The following is a 23103-nucleotide window of genomic DNA, read 5'->3' as shown; positions in this document are numbered from 1 at the left end:
ACTTTGTTTATTGACATCGCAAAATAAACAGCAATGAGAATATATTCAAGCAAAATATAAAAGTTTTTTTTTTCCAGCGGTAAAGATAAAAACAAAATATAAGTATATTATTGTTATAGGTGACTTGTTGAAATTAAAGTCAAGAAAATTACTTAAAGTGGGTTGGAGAGTGATAACTGGTCTACAATTATTATCACTAATTATTGAATTTGAGTAATTAAGAATTGACAATTGAATAATCAGAATAAGAGTATGAATTTATGAGAGAGGAGAGAGGGTAATTAAATGAGATGTAAAACATGGGGAGACCCATACAAATCCAATTTTCTGAATTTTATCGGTCAATCATAAGCCTTTAAAAAACCTGGCTTTTATACTATGTAGATGGCCTGTCTTAAGGGAGACTAACTCCAAACCAATAAATGTATCCATTTTGTTGTGTAAACGGGTTCATTGCGAGAGAATACTCACGGCTCGTTTGATAAAACTAGCGGAAAACCTAATTGAAAAAATGAAAAGATGTTGATAATGTAGTTGAAACATAAGAGCTAATAAGATACTTTCTTTGTCTTTGTTTGCGCTTTTTATTTTTCGTGAGTTGTAAGGGATTTAATTAAGGACAAATAAATGATTGGAACTGAGTGAGTAATTGATTTTATATAAAAATTATTTAAAAGGGGAAATAAAATACACCATCATCTCCCTCTTTAGCCATTTATCCATAATATTTCAAAACGTTTTGTAACAAAAGTTATTATATCAATTCATAAATGAGACTAAAGCAGGGAGAACAATCGTAACACTCAGAAAACACAATTAGGATCCTAAAAGAAATGGAGAAAGCATTTGGAGTTTGGACGTTAAAAGATAATGGACTCTACATTTCTTTTTAGGAAATAGAAAGAATCTTGACTACAAAAAACATTCGCTCAACAGTTTAAGCGTTCTCGTCACATTCTCAACAATGCTCGATATATATAACTTTCAAGCTCCAAGCTGGATTATAAGCAATCAAACTTAACTCAGAAACATTAGATTGTATACAATGCACAGCATCAATGCACTTCAGCTTCCAAAATATAGGTTACTCCCTCCAACCCATTCATTTGTTTACCTTTTTTATTTTTTCGAGGCGTATTTTCATCCGAGGTAAACAAATGACCAAGACGAAGGGAGTACGATTCTTGCAAAATTCAGTAGATGCTTCTAAGTTCTAGTCATCTATGGAGTACTAAATTAGGGTTACATATTATGATCTCCTTTGAAATGAAAATTTCAATATTGTCGAAACATGCTCGTTTTCCTTCAATAATAGGTAATCGAAGAGCTTAATAGTCACGGCTTGTCCACAAGAAAGCCTTACCCATAGAAGAAGCACCCACGAGCATCCCCACCTTACAAGGGTGAGCATCAAATTGGGATGGGACGCTCGAAACAAGGGAGCTCTCTAGTGTCGCTGTCGTCTTTCCTTGTGGGACCGAAAGAACTTCGACTCTTCTTTTTTTACATCCCATGTAAAGATAGGTGTCATCCCAACCCCATATTGCTCTGCTTTTCGCAAACACCAAAAGACGTGAACAACTAATGATGCAAGTATTTACGAAGTACAAGTAATAATTTTAAAAGGAAATTGTACCTAGAACAAGTATGTGGAGAATGTCGAGAATGACCGCGATAGATTATGTGACTGTCCTCAAAATCGGCACCTCCCAACACAGCAATCATATGATCCGAACTGCAAAAGATTATCATCAATATATTAATGATAAAACAATAGACCGCGTCTTAAGCTAAAACTCCATAATCAGTCATGCATTATAGGCTCATATATTGCTGCTGAAAATCATGCAGTCTGTATTGATTAGGGTTAAGTAAACCTGCAGAAAAGGTTAACAGATGCATATTCTGTTGTGAGACAATTGAAAGTTTGAAACAAGAAGTACGAGTCAATCAAGCTCGGGAATGTCTTAACAGGAATAAAAAGCTGCAATAAAGCAAATCATTACACACAGAATCAAAACGAGGTTATTTGCCCTAAGTTATAACAAAGGTATACCTTGTTATCGCCAGACAGCTACCAGACGGTGAAAAATAGGCAGAATGTATACTTTTTTCACGAGTAAATGTCATGAAAGGTTTGCATTGTGATTCTTGATTATTGATCTTTCTAAGATCCCACAGGCATGCTAGACCGTCACTAGAAGTGGTAGCAAGAACATTTGTGTTTGATGGATTAAAATCAATTGAGTTTATTCTTCCCTTGTGGAGTAACCAAGAATCGGCTATCTTACCAGCTCTTCCATCGTACAAGTTTAGACCTCCTAAACCTTCACCAATATACATGGAGTTTGCATCATTTGGCGGTTGGGAAAGGGAATATATAGGAGACCCTGAACTGGTCGAGTATAAGAGATCAAACTCCTCCCTCCCAATGTTCATCAACCGCAGAAGTCCATCACCACAACAAGAGTATATCTGTTCAGGTGTTGTATAATATTATGAGCCATATACATTATTAGCCAAACGAAACGAAGATAAAGGTGGAAGTTTGTAAAGAAAGGATGCAAAATCAAGCCACCTAAACAGCTAAACTCATTAAAGCTCAATACACCAGCCAAAAGTCGACCAACACCTTTTTCTCTCCACAAATCACAATTGTCATAAACTCGAAAAATTATCAAAGTTGTATAGCTATGTTACTCCGACACTTCACTTAACTGCCGTGTTGCGTGTCAGACACGTGTCGGCGTCCGACACGACACGACACTCGGAAAATTCACCCCAAATAGCCGTGTCCGACACGCGACGGCGTGTCTGAGTAACACATTTGTATAGTACATTCACCAACGCACAGTAATTTTCTTCCTATTGCTTGTTCCACACAGGAATCATTGTGAACTCTATTTAAAGAATGACTACAAGAAGACGACAACAACCCGCTCATCTAAGAAATGATGCATAACTTAAACATTTCAAATTGCTTAAGAAGCACAATATCTATGCGCTGAAGTCATTAACGTCAACTTGTTTTCCTCCTTGTAATGTCAGAAGAACCTTAAGGTGATGGTTAAGGTCCAACAATTAAATTTATTTCCTATTACGCCCCCTCGCTCGAATGCACATTGGGCTCGAAGAGAGGTTAGTGCACAGGCTCCGTCATATTAAGTACGTAGTACAACATGAAAACCAACAACTTAAGGGTGTGTTTGGATAGCAAAAGTGGAGGAAAAGAGAGAGGAGGGGGAAGGAGGGAAGGGAAAGTGAGAGAAGGGAAGGGGAGGGGAATGGGGAGTGGGTGTTTGGATACAATTTTCCTCCAAATCTTGCCTATTGTGGAGAGATTTTGATTAGGCTTGGAGGAGGAAAATTGAATCCCTCCAAATCACCCCCTCCATTTCCCTCCACCCTCATTTGCTATCTAAACAAGGGATTTTGAATCCCCTACTCTACTCTCCCTCCCTTTCTTTTCCATCCAAATCTTTCAATCCAAACACACCCTAAGAGAGCCTTAAACCATGGCAAGCTATGATCATGAAGATATGTTTCTTTAGCTCAATAAAAACACTAACTATACTAATAACAGCAATGTCAAGAGATAACCTTGGTGGGCGAAAATGGGTGGACAGAAATTCCATAGACAGTAGAAGAATGAGGTCGGTAGAGATGAACAGCTTTGCCAAATTCGTTTGCATCTCGGGAAGTAGCTTCCCAAACACCCAAAAATCCATACCTATTCCCTGCAACGACCACAGTAGAATCCAAGATTGGTAGGAAACGAATAATTCTCACTTCAGAAGGCACAATTTTGGTTACATTTTCAGATTCTAACTTGAAGGATTCAAGTTTGACAGGTTCCTGCACCGCCACCTTTCCGACATTAGTAACTGAATTCACTTCAAGCGCTCTCATTCTCTCCACAAATGAGTAATGTGACTCTTCGTCACCCTTGTAGACGTTTTTCATAGTAATTGGCTCCTTATTTGACAAGGGTATCCTTAATTTACGTTTGTCATCGGGTAATCCAGAAGGATGAGAAGCAGGAACTCCTTGTGTTCTAAGCGAAGATCGACTCCGTTCATAAATCCTCTTCTGCCATTCTCTGCAAAAACATGAGCTTTCCCTTTTATACATTTACAAAATGAGCAAACACTATTTCGATTCAGAAATTTTTATGCATCAGTGTTTTGACTGCTAGAACTTGAATGGTGAAATTAACGTTACTCCCTAGTCTCGGTGAATTCCTTACGTTTACTTTTGCACAAAGCCCAAGTTATAAACTAATGTAATTGCTCAATCAGGTACTTCCTTTGTCCCGATAAACTCTTTACGTTTCCTTTTAACTGCGACAACCATTTAAGAAAAATGTGAAGATTTGCGTCCGAATTTTATTCAATCACATACTGGTTTCATAAAATTTCCATGAATACTCTTTCCCCCTAGGGCTCTTTGGTAGCGGAAGTGTTGGTCCTACTTGAACATACATTTCCAAAGAGCCTCTGACAAGGGGACAAGAATGGATGTGGAAGACAAATTAGCCATTTCAAGCATTCCTAATATAAAAAGGTAAACAAATGAACGAAACTCACTAAAAATCCCTAAAAATGGAAAAGTTAAACAAATGACACTGATTAGTACTTTAGTAGGTAACAAAATGTTACGATCCTTGCCTATTCACCTTGTTACTTTTTAAGAAATCAATAGCACATCAGTTTTTCACGGACTGTGCTAAACTGAACTTAATGAAGCTGAATAAAGCTCAACTGAAGTTAGAGTTCATTTGTAAATATATGAGCTGAAATTAAATCAAAAAGAATAAGGCTTTAGTCTTCCTTAAGACGGATGCCTAAATCTTCAACCTAAAAATGGGTCAAATATCATCCCACCTTGAACATTTAAGACGAATTTTTTTGTTTTTCCCCATGCATTCTGCCTTTGTCTTAATTAAACTATTTGATTCGTCTACCTTAAGACAGAAACACCCATCTTATACAAAAGTTCCACAACAAAAATATGCAGGCTTAGTTATTTTGGACTTAATTTTAGCTTATTTGAGTTCGGTTTATCTCTTTCTTCAATTTAGTTTAGCTCTATTAGGTTGAGCTCAGTTGAGCTTAACTCTTTTCAGCAGCAAAGAACCGGGCTTAAATAGTAAAACATGCAAAATTCAAAAAAAAAAAAACACCTATAAATGAAAATTTTAACTTTTTTTTTTCTTAGGACGGTTGTTCAAGTTAAGACCTCTCACAATTTTTTTTTTATTTTTAACAATATTTAAATTGGTTGTGAGTGTTGTCTTAACTTAAGACGGTCTTAAGCAATAACGGAAAAGAGAGAGAAGAGACCTGGGGGCGGCGGGTCTGGGGCGCTTAAGGGAGGAATCAGTGAGATTGGAAAGAATGGAATTGATGTTAAGAGAAGAGAGCATGTCGCCGTTTCGCTTGATATTCTCGATTCTTCGCCGCTCATACTCCGTCATTGGCACCTCCTCCATCGTTCCCACCGTTTTCAGTGACCGGAGACAAGAACAGTTGGAGAAAAACAGTGTAAACTTTGTATTTTTGGGAATTGTGAAGTTGAGAATTCCCGCCTTGTACAGTTGTACTACACTACTACAGTACTAGTCTACTAATACATCATACGGAGTACATGGGCTCTCGACTTTAAACCAACCAGTTGGGCTAGTTGGGCTTCCTTGAGACGGGTTATTTTAGTTTTGTTTTAAAAAAATAAAAAGTATATTCTCTCGTGTATTTTTTAACTTTTTTCATTTTTTAAAATGTATTTCTTTTTTCTTGCAAAAAATCTTTTACTATCAATAACTCTTAGCTATAAGTTCAAAATACGATAAACTCTTTTTTTTTTTCAAATTGACGGTCTTTAGGTCTTCAGTTTGAAAAAAAATTCACCGACGTCTCAACTCGTAGTCGGGAATTATGATCGGTCAAAGTTTATTCGTTAAAAAATCTTTGATCAACCATAACTACTGGCTACGAGTTAAAAAATAGTGAATTTTTTTTCCAAATTCAAGGCCTTACGAGATAATTGGTTTTAAAAAAAATTACCGTTTTCTGAACTCATAACATAAAATTATTGTCGGTCAAAGTTTCATTTAAAAACGAGTGGTACACCTTAGAAAAGGAAAAAGTTCAGGGCTACACGAGAGAATATGCCAAAAAAATAAAAAAAAAGAAATTTTGAGATTATTTTACAATAAAATGTAAACAAATTATCACAAGTTGTAAAATTAATTGGGTTATTGTAGATTTGTGGTTACATTTGACCATAAATAGCTAAAAAATCCCGTCTTTTGAAAAGACGAAAATCGTGCGACTGAAACAAGAATTTGTGTGAACCAATAAGAGGATTCGTATTGTTGTTAACAATAAATCTCTCTTAAGACGGATAATTCGTCTTAAGGTTAAAACGGGTCAAGTAGTATCCCACTTGTATGAACAAGACAAAAATGAAATGTTTAGAGAATAACAAGATGTTTGTCTTATTTATATTGAGCATGTTTGGTCTCGATTCTCAAAATGAGTTTTTGTTTTTCAAGCTTAATTTTTTAAAAGTATTTTTTAAAAGCAGAAACAACAATAACTGCTTTTATTTCTATGGACAAAATAGAGATTTTTAGCTTTTGAGAATTTTTGTTTAACTTTTAGAAAACTATGTGTTTGACCAAAAAATGTTTTTGAGTCCAAAAACACTTTTACAAACTTGGCCAAACACACACATAATATGAGTTATTATTTGATCCGTATTCAATTTAGGTGTCGTTTGACCCGGCTTTTATAAGTGTTTTTCCACTGAATAAGCATAAGTTAAGCCAAACAATTAATATTGAAGAAGTTAAAACTTTTTTTAAGCCCAAGAGTCAATTATGAGAGCCGGAAGTAGGGGTGCTTCTAACTTGTTAAAAAAATAAAATTAATACTTATGAATTCATATTTTTGTAGATTTGTGGTTACATTCGACCATAAAAGCTAAAAAAACTCGTCTTTTCAAAAGACGAAATTCGTGCGACTGAAACCAAAATTTGTATAAACCAATTAGTGTATTCGTTTTGTTGTTAAAATGTTGACAATAAGTCTTTCTTAAAACAGTTAATCATAACAGTTTAATCGACAAATTTAAACTAACAACTATACCAACTAACAAACAATTGAATAACCTTTGATTTGAATTTTGATCCACGAATCCAAAACATTAAACTAGTCAATTATTCTAAAACCAAAAGTCAAAATAAAAAATTACTGACAACGTTCAAACGAATTGTTTTTATAAAAAAAATATCAAAAACAACGAATCACTAATTGTGACAATGTAAAGAGTTGATCAACAACGTATTATGGTCTATCAAGCAGGAACACACCTATTGTGAAGCTAATTGAACTAGTGATTGATTAGTTAATCAAAGGGTAACCTCAAGTACCGTCCTTGGACTATTCACCTTCTAGTCTCTGTCCTATTCTTCGCGAATATATTTTTAGGGTGGTTATCTCTCGCATTATAACGTACGAAGTAATTAGTATCTCGGGGCTTGCCCCTCTCTTGTACAAAAAATAAAGAAATAAATAAACCCACCCGAATAAATTAGTAGCTAACTAGTTTAGATTCCGCGCAATGAATGCGCGGTATTTATAGGGTTTTACTCTTATATTACTTAATAATGCTAAATTAATACCTCACTAATTTTTCATATTTCATGTCATTATATTTTGATATGAGAAAAAAAAATTGAACTGTAAAATTATTGAAGAAAACTAAGTAAAATTGAACTACAAAATAATAGTGGTATCTAATTAATTGTTCATTTTCTCGTTATTGTATATTTTTTTTGAGAAAAAAAAAATTAAAACTGAAAATTAGTCAAAGAGAATTGAGTAACGTGTTGAAATGTATTTTTTTAAAATTATTTTTATATCAAAAAGCTAATGATTCCAATTTATTAATTCTCTCATTTGTTTTTGTCATGTAAGTAATCAAAACGATTTATAGTTTTGTTTATACATAGTATGAGTCAAGTCATTCTCAAATAATAGCATCAATAAAAGATCTAATAGTTTATAGCTTTTTATTATTTACATTTTAATTAAAATACTATAGTTTAGTGTTTAGTGAAAATTATAAAATTTGATGAAAAAGTTAATATTTAATGAAAAAAATTATATAATGAAATACATTATAATTATTAATTACTTTATTTAGTGAATAAAATTAAATTATTAATAGTTTCCTTATTTATAAAGATGCTTTTTGGAGGGAAAATTTTGGAGTTCACCTATTCATTTAGTAAATAGGGGATTGTACCGTGTATTCATTGCGCGACATTTAAATTAGTAGCTAACAGGCTAACAAGAAGTCCACAAGCATAATCCGTGATTAGTACTCGTTGGAAGAAAGAAGACGAAGAACAAATCACAGGTGAACAATCACACTCACTACTCACTCTCAATCAAGCTTATTAATTTCTGAAAATGTCTTCTTTAATTCGATTGCGATTTCAATTTCAACACCATTTCCAATTCAATCCTCGTAATTACTCCAATTCCGCTAATTACAACCTAATTGTTGATAATGATTCACGAGAGTTTATACAATTTGTTCGAAAACAATGTAAATTAGGGTTTCTAAATCTCCAAATTCCCCTAAATCTATTCCACCAAATGATGTCTCTTCCTCGGCGACCTTCGATTTTTGATTTTACCCGGTTATTCGCCGCCATGCTCAAACTTAAACGCTTACAACCTCACTTTGCTGTCATTTCTCTATCTGGGCAGCTTGAGTTATCCGGTACCCGACCCGATTTGTATTCTATTGGGATCCTTGCTAATTGTTATTGCCATTTAGGTCGTGTTGATTTCGGGTTTTCTCTTCTTGGTAAATCTCTTAAGCTTGGTTATCCCTTTGAGTATAGTTTAGTTTTGTTTACCACACTGTTAAATGGCCTTATTCAAAATGGCCAGCTTCGGGAAGCGGTTAAGTTGTTGGATGTAGCGGTTGTTAAGCTTGGCATTCGGCCAGATATAGTTACTTATGGCACTATGGTGAAATGTCTTTGTAGGGCTGGGGATAATGCCAGTGCTCTACACTTGCTCCGTCAAATGAATTCACATCCCTCGGGTTGTAAGCCTGACGTTTTCATGTATAGCACTCTTATCGATAGTCTTTGCAAGGTCAGGTTATTAAGCGAGGCATTAAACCTCTTTTCAGTCATGAAAAACGAGGGCATTAAACCCGGGGTGGTTACTTATACCTCATTGATACGAGGTATGTTTAGTCTAGGTCGTAAGGGGGAGGTTAAGGAAATGTTGGTTGAGATGATGGAGAGCAATGTTGCATTAGATGTTACCGCTTATAGCATGTTGGTTGACATGTATTGTAAGGACGGGATGATGGATGAGGCACAAGCCATTATACGGAGAATGAATGAACAAGGTGTGAGTCCTGATGTACTTACTTACACTGCTTTATTGGATGGATATTGCTTGAGCGGCCAAATGGACAAGGCAAGAGAGGTCTTTGATTTAATGGTAGAAAACGTTCAGCGCCCTGATGTGGTGACGTATAATACTTTGATTAATGGATATGTTAAAGTGAAAAACATTGACAAGGCGCTTGAAATATTGGAAAAAATGTTTGAGCAAGGGATTTCTCCTAATGTCGTGGTTTATACCACTCTGATAGATGGGTTGTGTAAAGCTGGTAAGATCCCAATGGCGCGTCAGCTGTTCAATGATATGCAAAGCAATGGTATAAAGCCAGATGTTTGCACTTATGGTGCGTTGTTAGACGGGCTATGTAAAAATGCACAACTTGATGATGCAGTGGCACTTCTCACGGAGATGGAGTCTTATGGAGTTGCTCCTGATGTTGTCATTTACAAAATCCTAATTCCTAGCTTGAGAGAGGGTGGCCAGGTTAATGATGCTGAAAATTTTGTTGCTGAGCTTTTGTCAAAGGGTTTTGTACCGGATCATAAAATGTATACTACAATGATTAAAGGGTACTGCAAAGAGGGTCTTATGAGTACAGCTGTAGATCTCGTAGACAAAATGAAGCAAAATGGTTGCTCTCCTGATGATGTTACCTATAATACAATTATCAGAGGATTCATTATCAACAACGATATGCCGAATGCAATACGTTATCGTGATACAATGGTTAGCATGGGATTTGAAGTTGATGTTAGTACTATGTCACTATTGGTTGGCCATTTATCCCTTGATAACCACGAGTCCGTACAAAAGGTTGTAAGTTGATCTGACAATGAATACTTCTCGTGTAATTCGGTGTTTAGGTATTGAAGAAGTGCCGTTCAGGTAAACCTTCTGAATTTGGTTTAGGTATTTTTTAGTGAGTACTGGTGGTGATTGTTTTAAGAATGGTTTCTGTTTATGTGCAGGTTTGCTTTGATATGTGTGTCGAAAAAGGACAGAGAGAGGCGTACCATGTTCATAGTGCTTGGGCTAAACAGATAAGAAGGTAATAAGTGAATTGTAAACTCCTTGCCTGTAAATTCAAGTTTATGCATTTTCATTAATTGTTACTGCCATTGCTATTTGTCAATTTTGGAATTGCTCTCTTTAGAGTTTAGACATCCTTGCTATTTGGTACTGCTAATGAGCTGTTTTTTTTTTTTTTTTTTTTTTTTTTTTTTTTTTTTTTTTTTTTTAACTTTTATCTCACACCCCAACCCTTGTTTTGCCTAGATGTTGACGAGTGTCATTACCCATTATCTGTATTAACATTCAAGGGAGTTACATATGCAGATGCTATGATGGATTTTAGCCATATGGAGATTGCTGAAATCTGGGATCGTTTGCTTGAACATTGTGAAGACGTGATCCTTCAAGAAAATTGATATAGGTAATCTCTTGCTCATATGCAATTAATGAATAAGCTTGTGTACGAGCTTCCAACTTTCAGTGGCTTCTGTTTGTGCTGCAACACTTGGAAGTTTAGCACACCAAATATCTTGCAACAGATATGTACATTTTTTTGGGTCTAAAATCAAAGAATGGCCCATTATATATACCACATAAGTTCCACACAGACACACATGTGTCCTGAAATGGATGGAGTTATTTTGTTATGATTATGTCATGTTTTTTGCTGGTCTGAGCTGTCTGACTTTGTTGTTTGTGCTGCAACACTTGAGATTTAGCACGCCAAGTACCTAGTTGGTTGAAACTTATTCATCTCCTCTGAGCTGCAACCTGGATGGTTATGAACCTTGCTTATATCACAAGAGTACTAAGCTCTATGCCTCTTTGGGTGTTGCCTCGAGACCGATATGCCATTGGTGGCCTGTTTAAAAAGACTTTGTATGTCGATCTTGAGTTTATTGAAAAGTTAAATCTCACTAAAAAATGGGATATCTATAGCTTTGGGGTTTGATGTTAAAGTTGTTAATTGGAAGGTGCTCAGGCATTGTTTTTGTTTGTTTGGGCTGTAGAGAGAAATCGCTCGGTGGAAATGTTAGATGCTGTAGTGCTGGCCCAGTTGAGCTTGGATGATATTCAAAGGGTTACGTGATTTGCTTTGACATGTGATTAATCATCCTCGCTAATAGGTATTCCAAAAGTAGTTCAATGGGTTGTATTTACCCTCTTTCATACACCCTTTTTTGCCTAGATAGCGAAGAGGGCGCTGCTGATGAGAATAATGTCTGTTCTATTACTTGTATTAACACTTTGGAGAGTTACATATGCAGATGCTCCGATAGATTTACAAAGACGGGCTGAAATCTGGGTCGGTTGCTTAAGATTGTGAATACATGATCCTTCCAAGAGAATTTGCTCTGGTAATCTCTCATTTCATACGTTTTTGATGAATAAGCTTGTGTATGAGTTCCCTAATTTCATGCACCTATCTTTCTGCTGCTAAAATTGAAGTTTCGCATGCCAAGTATGACAAAAGATATTGCCTAAAAGGCTAAAATCATAGATGGTCCGTATGAAATATTGATATTATATTATGATTATGTATGAGAGATGTATGAGAGTAATTGTGTTTTATTATTTTGAATTGTGCATCTTACAATGATGTATGATCTGCTTATATAGTGCACAATACACCGACATATACTTAACTATAGTTAGGTAGAATTCCCTAACTAACTCAACTAACTCAACTAACTGGTTGTTACAATTATAACAACCTTAACCAACTATATATGTCCATAGTCCGATAATATATATACTACATACTGACGTGAGAAGTGCATAATGCTTCCAAATATGTCCTCAAATGGATGGAGTTTTTTGGTCATGATTCAGTAATGTTTCGTTTGTCTTAGTTGTTAGAATTTGTTGGTTGAAACTTGGTCCATCTCTTCTTGTAACCTATATTGCTCAAACTTGGCTTCAAGTGATGGAAGCAGGTGCTTTGCGAAGATTGCTATTTTGTGAAAAATCATGATTTGGCTAGTTTTTGCCTCATGCCAGGAAAAATGTCGTGTCCACACAACACCCCAACGAAATAAGCCTACATGAACTGAAAATTAGCAGGCTATTACTTTGCATTAATCCTTAAAATTGCTGGACTGGACTCGCTTTACGACTTAATCTGTAATACCTTGGAAGTAAAATCTGGTACATTTTTATCAGGAAAAAACAATCCTCTAGTCTCTCCTTTCCTTTTGTGTTTTTCTTGGAGCATCATGACTGGGAATATAATTAGAGACAATACCTATGCTTGTAATAGGCCAGTAGCTGTTGTATTACTTGCAAAAACCGACTCCAAATTTGTCTGATTCAAATCCATAGTTAGTATGATCTATAGACCTCATAAAAAGAAGTCACAAATTTGTAACCATGTTCTTTCAATCTATATTCCTTAAAAATTGTTTGTTTCTTTGAAACTCTGTTCTCTCAGGAAGCACCAAAGGTTTTATTTTGCACTTCAGCTTCAGTGAATCAATTGCAGTTATGAGAAGATAGTTTAATCTGTGCAGATTGGGAGCAAAATTTATCCTTGGAGGTGGAAGAGGAGCACCATTATCTAATTTTTCTCTGTTCTAAAGTTCTTTTCTCCAGTTTGTTGTTAGATTTAGTGTTGATGCTGCAAATGTTGGATATGGAAGTGTGTCGGAACTCCTATTTTGTTGGAAGATCAAACGTCTCCTCTGAAATGACGTGTCAAAGTGCCTTGTATTTTTCAAAGGAGTGTCATGTTAGTACTGCTGCTAATCTGATTAATTTTCCAGCAGTGGCGAAGAAACACGAAATTAACTGTAAGATAGCACTATTACGTTGTATCACCGGTCATTTAGATTGTCTGTAACTTTGTATGTGAATAACTCTCATGGCAGAAAGTTGGGTTACTCTCTTTGCAGAGTTAATGAAACTTGCGTAAATTATTTTGCGTTATATGAATGCAACTCATTGTAATATTTTATCTCCCGGTTATCATTTGAAATTCGATTGTAGAACAAGTTTTGATTCATTATTAGAAGTTATTGATTAGCTTTTTCCAAGGGTTTTAGGGTATATTTAGATTTGCGGCGGTGGGCTGATTTGGGAGAGTTTGCAAGTTTTGGTGACCAATACTGCGGCAAATCTCTCACGCCGGCCCTTCGGAAAAGCGCTTCTCTTTGCCCTAGAGAAGGTCAATTATCCAAAGTCAATACTTGAAGCCATGCAATCACTCACTAGCAAATACGTGCTCTCCATCAAATTATGCCATGAACTTGATCAAATAAAAATCTCGCGATTTCCGCAGGCGATATAACTAATAGACCTCACAGTTTGCTTCATGATTTTTCCCCTTGTATCCATGGTGGTTATTAACGTTTACGAAATTTTTACTATTGTATTTTCCCCTTTTTAGAGAGTTTTGGTCGCTTTTAGCGAGACCAGGCCTCAATAATCGATATCACAACCTTCATCATAACCATAATCGATATTTGCGGTTATTTTACCCTTTTTTGGGTGACGAGGGAACCCGCTGCTATTTTTGGTGCGCACTGGGTAAATCCTCGGATATACGTGATAACCTGCAAAACACGTATACCAGGTAAGTCATCCGAGGATAACATATTAGGCATAAACTCAGGCAAAAAATGCTTCACGTATTTTACCGTTTTCCGCACTCTTTTTTGGTTGCTTTTAGCGAGACAAGGCCTCAATAATCGATATCGGAACCTTGACCATAACCGTAACCGATATTTAATACTCCGTACCAGGCTTTATTAAACAGCTACCGTTAAAAAACGTTTTAGAAATTAAACGCAAAATTTCACTACTCGTAACCACATTGTATTGTTATTGTTATTATATCCTTAATTAATCATGTAATTATCTTAATCCTCAGAATTACAATGTTCAAACCGCAGAAACACAAATCACGCAACAATTCCAGAAATAAACTCGATTTCCAGTTTTCTGATTTTCAGTGCATTAAGGTATAATAATCTTAATCACTTTCATTTGTTAATTTGATTATATTTAGATTATCGTTATTTCATTCGATTTGTCGTAATTTATTGAATTTAAGCTTGTAATTGTTGTTTTCGATTTGATTTTCGAATATTACGCGCCGTAATTCTTGTTTTTCGATCATTATTTGTTCATCATTTTGTCAATTTTATGTTTCTGTTAATTTTTAGGTTCAGTGAAACGCATTATTATCAGATTAAATTTCTTTATGATGTTATGATCACTAGTTAGGAGTTATTTTCGAGAAGCTCGTAATTCATGTGGTTATTTAGGATTGTAGCTACGTAAACGACTCACTAAAGTGGCCGCGCTTCTTTCTTTTGTGAATTAGCGGTCATCTGGAGTTATTGCGCAATTTCCATCTCAGGTCATTCGGAAATAGCCTCTTTGTGTTGCTAACACAAGGGTAAGCCCAAGTACATCCGACATTCCAACCCCCCTTACCCTGCAATTTGCGGGATTCATTGAGGTACTGGGGTAATGTTGTTGTAGTAATGTAAATGACTAAAAAATTGTAGTGATTACTGAATAATGATTTGCTCATTCTTGATCACGAAGTGTAATTTGTCTAATTGTATGATGTTTGTTAATACAATGTGTAATGTAGTTCAATGCTAATGAATGTTGAAATTTTGCAGTCAAATTTCATTCTTAGGTGATACCTAGTACGATTACTACAGCCTCCGTCCCAATCAATTGTTCTTTTTTCTATTTGGTTTTCGTTCATTAGCTGCCCTAACCCCTAAATCTTGTTTCTCTATAACCAGTGTTCATCTTATTATCAATACATGATTTTGTTAGTTTTTTAGCTGTTGGGTAACACATTTTCACTTGAATTATGTTGTGATGTTACGATCTGAAATTTTGAATCTCCACCACCCAAATTTCATTCTTACTTCTTAGGCAGTATCTACTAGGACTACTACAACTTCCGTCCCAATCAATTGTTTGCCTTTGCATGGGTGAGGGAAAGTTAAAACAAGGGTAAACATAACACTGACAGAAGGAGTACATAGAAATTCTCTAACACACCATGGGTTCTTTCACTTTTCTATGCCAGGTTCCAAGAGGGTGGGACAAACTTTTTGTCTCTATAGCCCAGGTTGAGACGGGAAAGACCATCGCAAAATCAGGGAAAACATCTGTCATTAATGGAACTTGTAGTTGGACGGATATCTTTTGTGGAGCAGTATATATTCCACAAGAGAATGAAGATTCAAAAGAGGCTGGAAGCAGCTTCATCAAGTTTGTCGTTGCTATGGTTCGTGGCACACTTTAGCTTTTTAGAGTATTTATCTCGTATCTTTCTACATTGCTTTCTGATGCTTATATGCGTACTTTAGGGTTCATCTCGTTCAGGAGCCCTTGGAGAGGTTACTATTGATATGAGAAATCATGCAAGTACAGGAATTATCACCCCTTTATCATTGCAACTGAAAAAATGCCAACATGGCACCTCATTACAAGTAAGTAGTCTTATTCCCATAGCTTACGGGAATTTATCTTAGTTTGACATAAGTCTTTTGTTGTCGTTCTTTGATATCCATTAACTTGAAAGTTACGCGTTCTTCATATGCTGGTTAATGATGAAAGTTTCATCTTGTGGAGTATGCAAATATAAATCTTAGAATGTTTAATGTATCTAAAGAGAGTACTCTTTTGATGATACATTTTCTTATTGAGGTTCATGATGAAAGTTCCGTGAATGATTATGAGCGGGGCTTAATGAGGTTCAATTTTGTCACTTTAGTTATATGAATTCCTCTGTAGCAGTGTCATTTTCCATATGACAATTAGCAAGTACACATGGTGTAATGGTCTATCACTCTTTCCTGTAGAAATATATGTGCCTTATGTTTTGATCTCGATCAATCACCTACGCACCAATTGAGGATTGTTATAACTTGATGGCTGCTTTGCAGTTCAATGTTGAGTGTCTGACAGAAAGAGAGGATGTGACCGACGCACAAATTAGTGAACCATTTAGTATCTCCCGTGAAGTGAATGATGATGGTAAGCGGTTATTTAATTCTCTGTCTACGGAAATTAAAAAGAGAGGAACTCTTATGCTGTTGTGTTATCACCAGATTCACCACTATCGAATCCCGGGGCTTCAAAGGACTTTTTTAAAGCCGCTGAAGTTAGAACTGAGGAATTAAAAGGTGAAGATAGACTTTCAGATCGAAATCGTAAGAGATTAACAGATGATGTCAATCTCCTAAGAAATGAAGTGTTTGAGCAGTCAAGGGCCCAAAAAAGGTATAGTATGGAGATTGCAGCATTACAACAAGAATCTTCTGACTCAGAGCAAGATATCCAACACATAGAAGGTTTGCTTGAAACGTCAGGTAAAAAACAAGCGACAGCAGAAGATTTGAAGATTATAGGCAAGGACATGGATGAAGTACAAACGGAAATGGAGCAAGAATTACGATTTCTCAAAAAATCAAATGCAAACTTGACTGAACAGCTACAGAAAACACAAGAATCGAATGTTGAACTTTTATCCATTTTAACAGAGCTTGAAGGAATTGTAGAATCTCAGAAATTGGAAATAGAGAGCCTATCTTCTCAGAAAAGAAAGTTGGAAGAAAATTCAAACCTTGGTGCCAGCAAGGATTCGGGGTTCCGTGATTCTACTATGCAGGCAACACAAGCTCCTGAACATAATCCTTCGGATATTGAGAACATTAAACACCAACTACAACAGCTAAATGAAACGCAAGAGGAACTTGAAAGTGCCATACAAGTTATACAACAGCTTGAGGAGATGGTGGATGAGAAAGAAAATGAGATAGAGAGACTACAAGATCTCACGACAGTATCTTTTTCGGATTATGAATCAAAATGGGCACTTACAGTAGCAGCAAAAGAGGAAGAGATTACGAACTTAAAAACAAAACTTGCTGACGCTATAAAAAATTGTCAGAATGAAGAATCAAAAGTCGCAATGGGAAATACGACACAAATGGTCAAAGAGATTGATTTCTTAAGGAGAAAGGTGGAGGATCTTGAGAATTATTGCGATGAACGAAGTGAAGCAAATGAAACTAAGTCAGGAGACATGGTAAGTTATATGCCTTTTCAAACATCTTATCATGCATTTTTAAATATTATAGTATATTATTATTATTATTATTGCTCACTTTCTTCATCATATTCTCCATTAATTTATTTTTTTGTTATTATTAACTAAATCTGTATGTGACTAGGTTGTTTAACAAATTTAAGAATTTCTTCGTTGAAATAATCTCTGTCTAGATCTTTTCAGCGTATAAAAGAGGATGGCACAGAAGACCAACATAATGGTGAGTCTGAGTTGAGTACTTCAGAGGTTGGCACGGTTGTTTACTCTGATCTCAGCAAGTCTGAGTTGAGTGCTTCAGAGGTTGAGGCACTAAAGTTAGACAATATGCGGAAGAATGAAGAAATTGAAGGTCTTCAAACGAAGATATGTACACTTGAAGATCGGATAGCTGTTGCTCGTGATGAAAATCATTTGCTGAAAGAGAGTCTAGAGATAGAGAAGGCCATATTTTCTGAAAGTATAAAGGAATTAAAAAAAGAGATCGTTGATCTGTCCAGCAGCCTGGAATTGCAAATATCTGATAACAAGGTACTTCAAAGACTGTCATCTGAACTGGAAAAAGGAAAACACGATGTAGAAGAGCATTTACTTGAGCTAGAACAGGAAAACATGCAAAGTATAAAGGAATTAAAAAAAGAGATTTTTGATCTGTCCAGCAGCCTGGAACTGCAAATATCTGATAACAAGGTACTTCAAACATTGTCATCTGAACTGGAAAAAGGAAAACACGATGTAGAAGAGCATTTGCTCGAGCTAGAACAGGAAAACATGCAAAGTATAAAGGCATTAAAAAAAGAGGTCGTTGATCTGTCCAGCAGCCTGGAATTACAAATATCTGATAACAAGGTACTTCAAACACTATCATCTGAACTGGAAAAAGGAAAACACGATGTAGAAGAGCATTTACTTGAGCGAGAACAGGAAAACATGCTAAGTATAAAGGAGTTAAAAAAAGAGGTCGTTGATCTGTCCAGCAGCCTGGAATTGCAAATATCTGATAACAAGGTACTTCAAAGACTATCATCTGAACTGGAAAAAGGAAAACACGATGTAGAAGAGCAATTACTTGAGCTAGAACAGGAAAACGTGCAGTTGTCAGAAAGAATATTAGCTCTTGAAGCTCAAGTACGATACCTGACAGATGAGAAGGAAACCTACTTTCTAAAGTTGCGACATTCAGAAAACCAGTTGGTCAACCTTCATGATGAGATAAAAGGTTTGGAAACCGAGATAGAAGTACATAAAGTTTATTTGAGACAGAGATTAGAAGAGACGAGAACGCGGTGGCTGGAAGCTCAAGAGGAATGTGAGTACCTAAAACAAGTCAATCCAAAGTTGCAGTTGACAGCAGAAAATGTTATTGAAGAATGTAACTTACTTCAAAAGATAAATGGAGAGCTGAAAAGGCAGAATATGGAAATGCATACGCGTTGTGGTGTTCTGGAATCTCAACTTAAAGACTCCGAAGGGAGATTATTTGAATGCGCACACAAAGTTGATGCCTTAGAGGAAGATTTTTCTAATATTTTGGAGGAAGTTGTCTTGAAGGAGAAGGGCCTCAAATCTGAGCTTGATTCTCTTCTCACTGAAGATAAAAATCACAGAGAAAAACTTATGCACGAACATACGTCCCTCAATGAGATGTATTCGCATAAAGTCATTGAAGTTGAAAATCTCCAAAGAGAACTTGTTCACCTCATCGACCAAATTTATGCACCTCAGGACGGAAAGGAGACACCAACTTCAGATACTGTACTTGAACTGTCTGCTCTACGTTCGGAAAAAGCGAAGCTTGAAATTGCTCTTCATGATCTTCAAGGAAAATTTGCACTTTGCCAGAACAATATGAGTACAGTGGTATCAAACTTTGAAGCGAAAATAAAAGCTCTCACAAAAGAGTTCAGTGCTTCTAGAAAAAATGAAGAACTTCTTATTATTAAATGTGATAAACTCTCGTTATTACTGGAAAATGCCAAAAGTAATGATGCAGAATACAAGCGTGTTATCAGTAGACATGAGACCAATCATAAAGCTTCTGAGTATGAACGACAACAACTAGCTAGGGAAGTTTCAACTCTTAAAGAACAAATGCAGAGAACAGCGCTGCTTCAGGATGAACTCGTGACTCTACAAGCTTCTCTTAATGCTGCCAAATTTGAGTACGAAAAGCTGAAGGCTTCTGCAGAGTGGCAACGGCGAGACCATGAAGAACTAAAAACTGGAAAAAAAATTCTTGTTCAGAAAATCACGAACATGGAGAAGGCTCTCTTGGACTTAGAGGACTGTAAGTGTAGGAAAATAGCCCTTGAAGAGAAAGTTACCCGATTAGAACGTGATCTTGCTGAAAGAGAAGCATTGTGTGTCCAGGATGCTAAGTTAAAATTTGAGCTCAGTAGGACGCAGAGGGCAAATAGCGAACTCCAGATGAAGATGGAACACCTCAAGCAACACCAAAAAGAATATCTTAACAGAATTAATGTGGTTGAGGAACAACTGAAACATAAGATTCAAACAACATTGGGTCTTTCAAAGTCTTTCGATAACCCTTCTGATCTTGCTGATGCAGCTTCTGTTGTGGAACAGTCTACCGATTATAAGGAACGAATGCTAAGGGTATGTGATATTGCTTCTCACAATTTTGTGTTATTTTATCTAATATTCAAAGCTATTTTCTGTACGGGTGTAATCTTTCCTATGGTGAAAATATTTCGATTTGTCTTGGAGGGAAAATGGGTCTCTTCATTTCCCTCCCCTTCCATTTCTGTCCAACCTTATTTCCTAGCCAAGCAAGCTCCTCCCTTTCCGTCCAATTCCCTCCACCCAAACAAGCCCCTAAATGTACTTCGAGTGTTGTAAGTTGTTATTTCTCGACATATGTATGAGAGGTATTAGCTAAATTTAAAAATGAGAAAACTTTCTTTTGATATTTGCATTTTGCTAGCTATCAATTATACTTCTCACTTCGTTTTGCATTTCAACTTCGTGGTTAGTTACAAATTTATCACTAAATTCCGTACTTTAGGTTTCACTTTGTTGTCTATGGCTAAAAATACACTTGTGTTAGATCCAAATCCCTTTTTCTCATTGTACTATGTTGCTAAAGTCAAGTCTCTCTGTGCTGCTAACAGAGGGGTAAGGTTCTATCTTCCCTTACCTCGCAATTTACGGGGGCTTTTGAAGTTTTGAGGCTCTAGATAATGTTGTTAAACTCTGTTGCTAAGTCTAAATACTGTACTATTAGGTTTTTACTTCAGTGAATGAAATATAGGTGGTTCTCCGAACTCATAATTTGAGTGGCGCTGATTCATAGTTTTGTGATGTATATTATGTCTATGGTTTGCTTGGAGATATTTCTTACTAGCTCTCATAGTGTTTATTTCTCTTTACAGATAACTAGATCTGAGAGTATAGATAACTCGATGAAGATTCAGTCTCTTGAAGATGTACTTTGTAAAGCATTTGAGGCAAGTGATATGTACAGAAGCCAGATTAAAAGGTATGTAAGCTAAAACTCAGAACTCTGCTAGTAAGCATATAATTTTTTGCAAGGGTACCTTTCCTAGGACCGCATGTTGTAGACTGGATCATAGTTTTAAGACAATTTAAATTGATTATAGGCATGTATCAGGATCAAAACCGTCAGTAAGTAATAGGTCACCACTGACTATACCAAAACTCAGTTTTCATTAATAGGACGCCACAGAGTGATATGAAAACTGAGTTTTGTCCTCAACATGCATAATATACACCCTACACAAAGTGCTTGCTTGTTTGGTTACCCCTAGAAATTCATGGGAGTTAAGAAATCCCATGAATTGCAAAAAAGTGACTTGTTTGGTTCACATTATTTTTGTCAAATGGGTGAATTGCAAATTCATGGATTTTCCAATGCCTACAAAATGGAGGAATTAAACTACCTACTTCCGACTCCCCCCTTATTTTACCAATTCACATGAAATTAGATGACGGAAATTAATTCATGTGAGTTGTATTTTCCTAGGAATTTTTACCCCCCATGTTAACCAAACAAGCAAGAACAGAGAATTTGATGTACATGTAAGAGGTGATACCAAAATCAGTACCTTTTCATTTCGAAAAGTACCATGTACAGTTGTGAGTTTTATTCCTTTTCCGTCAAATAGCATGCATGATTGTGAGTTTCATTCCTTTTAGGCTTTCACGAGAAACTTAGTTTGTGATCGTAGCTTAATTTCTTTTCCAGCTAATCATATTGTGATCAAGAGTTTCATTACTCGAGCAGTTCATGCCCAAAGATGATATCGTATGTTGAATGTTATTTTTTGCAGGTTTTTGTCTGAAGAGCAGTCCGTCTCTTCAGATAACCCCCAGACTTCATCGGTTGACAGCGGTGTAAATTCTAAAATGGGCAGAAGCAATGATATAGCATCCCTTGAATTAGAGCTAAGTGATCTCCGAGATAAGTATTTTCAACTGAGTGTGAAATACGCAGACGTAGAAGCTCAGCGTGAGGAACTTGTAGTCAAACTCAAATCCAAGAATAATAAGAAGAGTTGGTTTTCTAAATGATATCCCTGAGATCCTCCTTCGTTTTACGACTCTGTTTTCATGTTTTCATAACTGAAACAAGAACAGGGTATATACAGTGACTTGCTACACCGAATGTAGTAGTGATTTTTTCTACTACAAAAATATTTAGCTATGCGTTCGCCGAATAATCTCCTACTATCCAAGGGTAAAAATGGGCCGTGTTAATTTAGCTTGTGCCTCTTGGATGCCAAGTTCTCGGACACCCACGATGGGCGAATGGCTCATCCTAGACTTGGCTAAAAGGGTTTGTTGTGCCGTATTGTGCCGTCCTTCACACTCATTTTTGTGCATGGTAATCAGTTTGTTGATTGATTTTGTGATATGCAGAGTTGCATATTTGCTAAAAACTAAAATTAAATTCATAGTAGCCTGAGTAGGGAAGGTTGTACAAGTGTAATGTCCTTGTTTATAGCAATTAAAAATAACGGTTTTTCAAATCTATGCCCAACTAAACTAGGATAATACTAATTCAATTGGCATAGGATAGCTCAACTACTATTAATAGTCTAAAAACAACAAAAAATCTTGAATATTTTTTGCTTAGGTCAGATTCACGTGTATTTGTACCTAGGTTGTGCCCTGTAAATGTAAAGTATATTAATTAGATGCAGAAACTTTATTACTATAAAATGTTTATAGTAGATACCATGTTATTCGTGTAAAATCATATCCAAGATAATAAAAATCAATAATTGTTAATTAACACGTTATAATCTCTCCTATGATTCATCCTCAGTTCATAGACTATACATCTGAGGTAATACCTCTTATTGTTTATTTTCTGAGTTTTATTTTAAAGTTTTTGAGTTCTGTTTTAGTGTAAAGTTTTTGAGCACATTTACTAAAACATTACACTAAAAAAATATAATATTGCTCAAAAACTATATTTATAAATGGTAATATGCTGAGGAAAAATGTGCATAAGCTCAAAAACTAGAAGGTATGAGGTACTACCTCATATGCGTAATCCTTTTTCTCATTCATCCTTCGACTATATCCCTTCCT

The 23103-nt window shown here is 35.8% G+C and overlaps 3 protein-coding genes across 8 annotated transcripts; 2 read left to right on the top strand and 1 right to left on the bottom strand.

Annotated features, from left to right (window-relative positions):
• Window positions 1–958: 958 nt before the first annotated feature.
• On the bottom strand, window positions 959–5633 carry LOC141647124 (uncharacterized). The gene is made up of 5 exons (XM_074455176.1): window positions 5343–5633; window positions 3601–4099; window positions 2057–2475; window positions 1637–1735; window positions 959–1548 (listed from the first exon to the last, which is right to left on the bottom strand). Exons 1-5 carry the CDS (start codon window positions 5489–5491, stop codon window positions 1329–1331), a joined length of 1386 nt encoding a protein of 461 aa, XP_074311277.1. The 5' UTR covers window positions 5492–5633; the 3' UTR covers window positions 959–1328.
• A 2722-nt stretch (window positions 5634–8355) lies between these two features.
• Window positions 8356–13401, top strand: LOC141647122 (uncharacterized). Of its 5 annotated transcripts, XM_074455172.1 has the most exons (7): window positions 8356–10322; window positions 10406–10485; window positions 10773–10869; window positions 11168–11327; window positions 11459–11575; window positions 11717–11806; window positions 12880–13401. In XM_074455172.1, exon 1 carries the CDS (start codon window positions 8478–8480, stop codon window positions 10260–10262), a length of 1785 nt encoding a protein of 594 aa, XP_074311273.1. In that variant the 5' UTR covers window positions 8356–8477; the 3' UTR covers window positions 10263–10322; window positions 10406–10485; window positions 10773–10869; window positions 11168–11327; window positions 11459–11575; window positions 11717–11806; window positions 12880–13401. The 5 variants fall into 5 exon arrangements, with proteins under 5 accessions (XP_074311273.1, XP_074311274.1, XP_074311271.1 ...); XM_074455173.1 differs by lacking the exon at window positions 11168–11327 and having other exon boundaries at window positions 12959–13401; XM_074455170.1 differs by lacking the exon at window positions 11168–11327.
• An 824-nt stretch (window positions 13402–14225) lies between these two features.
• Window positions 14226–22445, top strand: LOC141647121 (uncharacterized). 2 transcript variants are annotated; one of them, XM_074455169.1, is made up of 9 exons: window positions 14226–14407; window positions 15502–15702; window positions 15785–15907; window positions 16364–16454; window positions 16529–17508; window positions 17713–18216; window positions 18376–20142; window positions 20919–21025; window positions 21837–22445. In XM_074455169.1, the coding sequence occupies exons 1-9, from the start codon at window positions 14324–14326 to the stop codon at window positions 22075–22077; spliced, it is 4098 nt and encodes a 1365-aa protein (XP_074311270.1). In that variant the 5' UTR covers window positions 14226–14323; the 3' UTR covers window positions 22078–22445. The 2 variants fall into 2 exon arrangements, with proteins under 2 accessions (XP_074311270.1, XP_074311269.1); XM_074455168.1 differs by having other exon boundaries at window positions 17713–20142.
• The last annotated feature ends 658 nt before the right edge of the window (window positions 22446–23103 follow it).

The sequence above is a fragment of the Silene latifolia genome, chromosome 3, assembly GCF_048544455.1.
Source record: "Silene latifolia isolate original U9 population chromosome 3, ASM4854445v1, whole genome shotgun sequence".
NCBI classification, from domain to species: Eukaryota; Viridiplantae; Streptophyta; class Magnoliopsida; order Caryophyllales; family Caryophyllaceae; genus Silene; species Silene latifolia.
The sequence above is the reverse complement of the archived record's forward strand: the minus strand, read 5'-3'. Positions and strand labels throughout refer to the sequence as shown.